Genomic DNA, 7,831 nt, shown 5'->3' with positions numbered 1-7,831 from the left:
TGTGTGTGTGTGTGTGTGTGTGTGTGTGTGTGTGTGTGTGTGTGTGCTTTCACTCCTGTCAGTCCACTTAAGGGCCTTTGGTTTCAGAGGAGGCCATTGTATTTCCTCCATCGCCTAGCAACCATCACCAAGGCCGGCACTCCATTGTTGCGGAGGCTGAGCACCTGAATTGCCTGCTGCCTGTTTCTACTTTTCAAAATTGTACTGTAATTTCACAAAGTGGTGTTTCAGCATTAGAGAGGGAGAGAGAGAGAGAGACGGCCGTGCTCCAAATTGGAGGGCTATGAAAATTGGGGGAAGCTTCATTTGGTGGTTTCACATCAGGAAGCTGCGCGCATTTGCAAAAGCAACACAAACAGCGGAGAGGCGGAGACATTCTGAGCATATTGTGCATTCAGCAAAATGAAAACAAACACTGAGCGATTCATATAGTGTACAGCGTATTCGACCTATGTTGTGTGTGTGTGTGTGTGTGTGTGTGTGTGTTCGTGTGTGTGTGAGTGACATTGACAGGAACTGGAATAGAGATATATAGAGATGCCTGTCAGACTTTTTGTGAGTAGTCGTGTGTTTATGGCTTCATAGTTTGTTGAAATGCACTTTGTAGGAGAAAATGATGGAGATAAAAACCCACAAAGACAGGCGGACAAAGCGTGAAGAGAGAGAGAGGGAGAGAGAGAGGGAGGGGGAGAGAAAGGAGAGAGAAGTGGAGATGCAGAGAGGGAGAGAGAGAAAAAAGGAGAAAATGGGAAAAGAATATGAACAGAGCAACATGTAGTGGGCGGGACCTGAGTGTTGAAAAGGTTTGTGGGCTAGATTTTTCTCAGTGACGTCACTTTTACACAGTTTCCTTGAATAGCACCTGTGTGCATGGGGGCTGTCTGTCTGTCAGTTCTGAGTAAAAACATAACCCATGCCAGCAAAAACATATCTATCAGTGTTCTCCACTGGCCATTGGAGACAGACTTTTTTTTTTCTCCCTCAGAGGCCAACATCGACTCTGTCTTTAACCGCTGGGTGTTTGAGATTGGCCCCCTCAACCCCTCTATCTTCTCAACCCCGAAGTATTTTAGCATCTTTTCTCTGAGCCTAGATTCATTTGTTTTTTTTAAACATCCTTTTTGTGAATTCAAATGAGTTTCTTTTTTCTTTTTTTTTGATAAAGACTCCGCTTTCTCTTTGTGCAGTTAAAATTGCTTTTTTTTGTGCACCTGCAATCACCGCCCTTGTGGATGACCCCAGGTGCCTAATTCAGAAATGGTAAGTGCCGACGATTTTACCTTCAGATTGATTGTGTGTCTCTCATTATTATATTGTGTATATATTTTATTGGTTTGACCGAGACTTACCGAGAGTTTCTGCACCGCCAATTTGTCGTGTTTACTGCAAAAATGTTGCTCTGCTGATCCAAAGACATATTTTCCTATAATTCATGACTGTCTTGTGTCACCCGCTTTCTCTTATTGATTTTCAGTTGTGCAACCGGTCCATTCCGTCGCCGTGTCCCTGCGTTTAACATCAAACTGCGGCTAAGATCCTGACAAATCTGGTTGTTCTTAGTAATTCTCTTGAAAAGCACTTCAAATACACATTCTGATTTAAAAACACACACAAACCGGCGGTTATCTAGCAACATGCACACCTTAGACTGGCACACACACCCCATTGACTGTACTGCAGTAATGTGTGCACACACAAATACAAGCAAAAGCACAAACACACACTTGCAGATCAGGTTCCATTGTGCCTGTGCGGTACGTACACACACACACACACACACGCAGAGAGGGTTGTCTGTAGCGTCTGGTGAGATGGCAGCACTGTTGGCCGACATCCTATCAAGTTTCAGTTAATACTGTCATCACCTTCTGCATTCATGGTCAGCAGGAATCAGTTTCACACAATGAAATTCTTCAAAAATATGACCGTAAATGCAGAAATAATATGTCTCTTTTTCTTCAGGCTGCAACAGAAAAGATTGAAGAATAGCTCTATTTCAATCCTTTATTCTGTTACGAGAAAAAAACGTGTTTTTTATCAGATAGAGCTGAAGAATAAGACGATCGTGTATAAAGACAGTATACCAATTCCTATACGCGTAATATGTTGTGTGTGATTTTATGAAATATGTGATAATTTAACGTGACATGTTGGTACATCTCCTAAAATAGAAGTGCTTATTCTGATATAAATGAAGAATCTGATATAGTTTGTTCACTTTAATATGTATCCACTAGTTTAATGTGTCCATCACAGTAATATGTGTCTATCACTGTACTGTGTGTCAATCACTGTAATATGTGTCCATCACAGTAATATGTGTCTATCACTGTACTGTGTGTCAATCACTGTACTGTGTGTCAATCACTGTAATATGTGTCCATCACAGTAATATGTGTCCATCACTGTACTGTGTGTCAATCACTGTACTGTGTGTCAATCACTGTAATATGTGTCCATCACTGTAATATGTGTCCATCACAGTAATATGTGTCCATCACTGTACTGTGTGTCAATCACTGTAATATGTGTCTATCACTGTAATGTGTCCATCGCTGTACTATGTGTCCATCACAGTAATATGTGTCCATCGCTGTACTATGTGTCCATCGCTGTACTATGTGTCCATCACTGTAATATGTGTCCATCACTGTAATATGTGTCTATCACTGTAATATGTGTCCATCACTGTACTGTGTGTCAATCACTGTAATATGTGTCCATCACTGTACTGTGTGTCCATCACTGTACTGTGTGTCCATCACTGTAATATGTGTCTATCACTGTACTGTGTGTCCATCACTGTAATATGTGTCCATCACAGTAATATGTGTCCATCACTGTACTGTGTGTCAATCACTGTAATATGTGTCCATCACAGTAATATGTGTCCATCACTGTACTGTGTGTCAATCACTGTAATATGTGTCTATCACTGTACTGTGTGTCCATCACTGTACTGTGTGTCCATCACTGTACTGTGTGTCTATCACTGCAATATGTGTCTATCACTGTAATGTGTCCATCGCTGTACTATGTGTCAATCACTGTGATGTGTCCATCGCTGTAATATGCTTCCACCACTGTGATACAGTATGTGTCCAGCTGAAGTATTAACAAAATGGCAAAGTGCCAGTAAGAAACTGACTATACGTCTTCCCTCAAAGGCTGATTTCAGAGGTCTAAAACACTATTATTAATGTTAAATTATTGATCCCTATTGACTTCATGGACAATGTGGAATTGAATCTCTTCATTTAGAGACAAGCACTTGGCTGAACGAGTATAGCAGAGCTTTAGAATCCTGCAGTGGAAAGCATATCAACATGCTCACAGCATACTTTCTCTTCACCATTCAACTACTTTACCGCTGCAGCGTCGCTGACTGCCAGCTGAATCAAACTGACATTGAACTTATTAACACTGACGTCAGTACAAAGAAACACAGCACAGTGACTGAACGACAGCTTGCAAAGCGGGTGTCTTCTCTCTGTTTCAGCGTGCAGGGTTGTCACCGGCTGCACCGAGCCTTGGATCACATCGATTGTCCTGGCGGATGACCCTGACTCCAGCTTCAAGCCTCTCCATCCCTCTGCCTCGTCCTTCCTCCAGAACACACTGAACCCTCCACAGGTTCGCACAACCCTGTCGGTTCCATGTTTTTCAAGGTAGAGAAGCGGTATTTGTGGTGCACGGTTTTGCTGATGCAGCACATAGAAGTGTAAATATATATGTTTATGAATACAATGTAGAGGCGAGAGGGAACAAAATATTCCACCGTAGTAAATAGAGATGCAAGAGTATGACTTTATCACTCTTGTTTTCAAATATGAAAAATGGTAGATGAAGCATAATGAAGTAGTCACTCAGAGATAAGTGCAGTGATTGAAACAGAAAGACATCGATAAGTGTTTTTCTTTCCAGCATGAGTTTGAGCACTTTTACAGATGCTTTCTTGACAGGCTGCCAACCCATTCATTTAATCTCCACAAGCACAAGGAGAAGGCCGCTCAGGACTGCCAGTTCTTCTGTGACAAAAAGGCCCCGGCCTTCAACCGAGACCCGAGGTTTTGTCTGAAGCTCCGTCAGCCCTCCCTCCTCGCCACAGGATCGTACTTTAGCTCAAGGAGGCCACCTTGAGTACGGCATGTAGCTTGGCAACAGAACTGGGAAGGAGTGTGTGGTGACAGATTATCACTGGAGAGAATAAGTACTATATATTTTATTGAGAGAGCTAATATATATCCTTCTGTTTCCCCCAGTAATTATTGAATTAGTTAATTTGAAGTTGGCTTGAAATAAAATGCTTTACAGGTTTTTAATTTACAGAGAAAAATAATGGATTTTGGAAAAATGCTGCTCAGTTATTTGACAGGAAAGGAGGTACATTTCATGGCCTTCACTGTCTGGATGAGGGAGTCCATGGCAGCATGGAAGACTAGTGATTTTGTTGTTTTGTTGTTAAACTGACAACAAGTCATTGTCTCCCTCGCTGCTTTGAGACACATGCTTGAACTCAAGCCGAGTCTGTGAATTTTCTCTCAAAATTTGACACTGAGCACTTCCCTTCAGGTATTTGCATCGTGATGCATCAACCTGCTCCGGTTTCCTTCCAAGAATAATGAGCAGTAATTACACCCTGATGTCTTACTATTGTGCACAGCACACTGAACTGGGTTGAATCTCGATTTATCTCCGTCAAGAAGTCCCACAATTTTGTCTGAAAAAGCAGCATCAAATGTTTAAAGGCGACATTTCTTAAATGGTTATCTTTTAGAAATATTCAACCTTTTAAATTTACTCAACAATGGGAAACAATGGCCCAGATAGGACTGATGGATTTTTTTTTTCTTTATAGCATGTGAACACTAAAGAATTAGCTTATTCTTAACTGTGTGTCTAAAAATCATTGCAGATCTTTAACGTTGTGTTTGGTTTAAGAGTGATTTACTTATTTCCAACGAATCATTTCACATGAATGTAATTGGCTCACGTCTGCAGGGTTCGTGAGTCTTTTTCTGTCCCCTCTGTGCGGATGAGATGGCAGCAGACGGAAACACACGGGATTTGACAAGTAAGAAACACTTTTGTGAAGTAGTTTGTCAAAACAAATTTGCCTTACAATAACGATGATAATGTTGAACACAGTTCAAACTGTGCTTCAAATATAAATATGACTGTCATGTCATTATTCCTAATGGGAAAAAGCTCATACTGAGGTTTGTCAGCAATGTGTTAACGGAAAGTGGATAAAATGATATTTGAAGTATTTCTGAGATATTGATCTACTCGACTGGTAGATTAAACTTTAAAATGCATCCGTTGTTAATCTGCTCATCTATTTAATTGTGGATGTGATTTTATTTAAATGTCCACCCAAGCTTAAAGGTTGTTTTGATGAAAAAGTGGACTTTTACACGGTTTGTTCTGGTTATCATGATTGTATATCAGGTTAATTATTGGCCTAAAGTCAGAACATCCATTAATTTGGGTTGATCTCATCGATCTCATCTTACAGCTGGACTCCAACGTATTTGACAGCCTACTTCAGAATATTGAACCATGAATGATGGAAAACACCATTGACCCAAAGGTCAGAGGTAATGTTGATATCGACTTCCACTTCAATGAGTAACTCTCATCAGATTCTGCTACAGTATATTTCATTTCAACTTGAGTACTTGCCATTTGGCTTTTCATCAATGAATCTCTGTACTCGGAATGCAAATCAAGCATTTGCTCATATAAGTCCGAATAAAGAATACGTCAGCTCAAAAATGATGACTTTTGAACCCCTTTAATGACGACATACAAGCATCACATGTCAGATGGCTCAAAGACCGAGAGGAGTACGACAGATAAACACCAGGGAAGTGTTTTGGGCAGAACCAGCAATACGCTTTACTGGGGGGCCGGCAGGGTCTTGGTGCTGTCCATCACCTGCTGGAAGAACTTCTCCATAATGTCGGTCAGAGGCTTGACCTGGCCGTAGAAGTTGTCGGTCAGAGGCTTGACCTGAGTGTTGAAGTTTTCCATTATGGGCCTGATCTGCTCCTCAATGTTGCTGACTAAGGGCTTGACCTGATCCTGCAGCTTGGTGGCCTCGGCCATTACCTTGTCAACCAGAGGCTGGATCTGGGACCTGCCGTTCTCTGCGTAAGTTCTGTGGGAGGAAGAGGAAGCAATATTTTTTCCATCAATCACTGCTGCTGACTCTGCTTTGTATTTATTTGTTGTTTATTTGAATCTGAGTAAAGAAAAATGAACTGAAACTGCCTGAAAATGTGTTGGTGTGACTCTTCAGGAAAATCTTTTGAGAATCATGATGTGTAACTGTTCTGGTTTTAGGTCACGATAATGTGAGTTAATCTAAATAAACAAGCCATTTACTATCCAAAGAGGTAATGAGCCTTTAGCCTTTTACATGTATCATGAATATAACTTTTTCATTTTGGAAATTGACAGAAAAGTGACATATTTGTTGTTTTCAGAGCCAGTTTTTCTCAGGTGTTGAATTTCTCCATTACATGAGATTTTCTACATGTTAAAATTAAAAGAAATAAACTTCGACAGTCAGTATTGGTGTGTACATTAAATTAAAATAAATGAAGTTTGCAGAGGGAAGATTAGCCCTTCTGGAACTTCCATATGACGATTTGACCATATTGTTTTAAGAGCAACCAAGCTGCCATACAGTCAGGTTAACACTTAATCCTGACCAAGTTTATGCTCAAAGCATTTCACCGAATACCCTATCCAACCTGTTGCTCACACAGTGCGGAACAGTGATTTTAAATTCCTAGATCCCCACAATTACAAGCACAGCAAAGTCAAAGTTACTGCATCTTGACAAAAATATAGAACAACATAATTTTCTTCATGAGACGGCCAAGGAACACTGAATGCAGTGCAGTGAGTTGTTGGATTTAAAAGAAGTATAGTTCGTATACTTACTGGGCAGTGTTGGTCATCTCCAGAGCCTTGACCTTGTCCACCATGTCCTGGGTTGCGCTGGTGATGCTGGCTGACATGTCCTTGATGAGCTTGGTCATCTGGGACAAGTTAGTCTGTGCGTCACGCTTCACCAGTGACCCGGCCTCAGTGCCTGTGAACACACATTGACTCATCTTCATCCACTTAATTTGATTCAAATTTGCACAGTGCCCGGCCTGAAGACAGTTACGAATATGGAAAGTAATGCCTCCTATTCATCAGATTGAAGGGTGGACCTGCACAAAACCCTTTGAATTTGGTTGATTTTCAAATGTTGAAAAGGTGCATGGTCACCTTTGGGTTCAGAAAGGTCTAACCTTATATTACAAATGCGTGTGACATACAGTTAAAACTGTTTTTAGTTTCTTCAATGTCAAAGAGAAAAGGTTTTGATGTGCAGAAAATGAAGCAGATATTCGGATGTAATTCTATATATTTCATAGTCTATGCCTGATCTTACAAATGCATTACGCATATGAAATACTGCTTTTTTTAAATGAGGGAAAATATGTCTTACCATGGGCAACAGCCAGCAGAACGACAAGAGCGGCAATGATTGAGAATTTCATGGCTGCAGATGAGCAAGAGCAAACTGGAGAAAAGTTAAAAAGAGGTTATTCAGATGACACTGAAAGCTGCAGAGCTTACAATAAAATGGTGGCAAACTGTAGTAAAGCAGTTATAAGCACAACCTTTTTCAAGTAATAAATTGAAGTAGTCAAATGTGTTTTCCTCAAACATATGAATGAGATATTTCTGTCTGCAGCCTTACAGAGGATCAGAAACACCAAGGGAAAGCAACCCGCCAGAGACGTACCTTAAATCCTGGGGTTCTCGG

The 7,831-nt window shown here is 40.8% G+C and overlaps 1 protein-coding gene and 1 long non-coding RNA gene across 3 annotated transcripts; one reads left to right on the top strand and one right to left on the bottom strand.

Annotated features, from left to right (window-relative positions):
* The first annotated feature begins 895 nt into the window (after nucleotides 1–895).
* On the top strand, nucleotides 896–6,598 carry LOC116394394 (uncharacterized). The gene is made up of 4 exons (XR_004213455.1): nucleotides 896–1,260; nucleotides 3,500–3,633; nucleotides 5,002–5,074; nucleotides 5,519–6,598. It is a non-coding gene; the product is annotated as an uncharacterized LOC116394394 (long non-coding RNA).
* LOC116394393 (type-4 ice-structuring protein LS-12-like) lies at nucleotides 5,797–7,831 on the bottom strand. Of its 2 annotated transcripts, none has more exons than XM_031867449.1 (4): nucleotides 7,811–7,831; nucleotides 7,511–7,585; nucleotides 6,955–7,105; nucleotides 5,797–6,163 (listed from the first exon to the last, which is right to left on the bottom strand). In XM_031867449.1, exons 2-4 carry the CDS (start codon nucleotides 7,560–7,562, stop codon nucleotides 5,902–5,904), a joined length of 465 nt encoding a protein of 154 aa, XP_031723309.1. In that variant the 5' UTR covers nucleotides 7,563–7,585; nucleotides 7,811–7,831; the 3' UTR covers nucleotides 5,797–5,901. The 2 variants fall into 2 exon arrangements, with proteins under 2 accessions (XP_031723309.1, XP_031723310.1); XM_031867450.1 differs by lacking the exon at nucleotides 7,811–7,831 and adding an exon at nucleotides 7,686–7,707.

The sequence above is a fragment of the Anarrhichthys ocellatus genome, unplaced genomic scaffold (assembly GCF_004355925.1).
Source record: "Anarrhichthys ocellatus isolate YVR2014 unplaced genomic scaffold, GSC_Weel_1.0 scaffold39, whole genome shotgun sequence".
Taxonomy (NCBI): Eukaryota; Metazoa; Chordata; class Actinopteri; order Perciformes; family Anarhichadidae; genus Anarrhichthys; species Anarrhichthys ocellatus.
Note: the sequence above shows the minus strand (reverse complement) of the source record. Positions and strands in the feature narration are given on the sequence as shown.

Bases quoted from the DNA above. Each gene is read 5' to 3' on its own strand.
- LOC116394393 (XM_031867449.1), bottom strand. From the start codon at position 7,562: ATGAAATTCTCAATCATTGCCGCTCTTGTCGTTCTGCTGGCTGTTGCC. The intron at 7,106-7,510 runs GTAAGACATATT...GTGTGTTCACAG, and splicing joins TCTGCTGGCTGTTGCCCATG to GCACTGAGGCCGGGTCACTG. The intron at 6,164-6,954 runs GTAAGTATACGA...TTCCTCCCACAG, and splicing joins GAGATGACCAACACTGCCCA to AACTTACGCAGAGAACGGCA.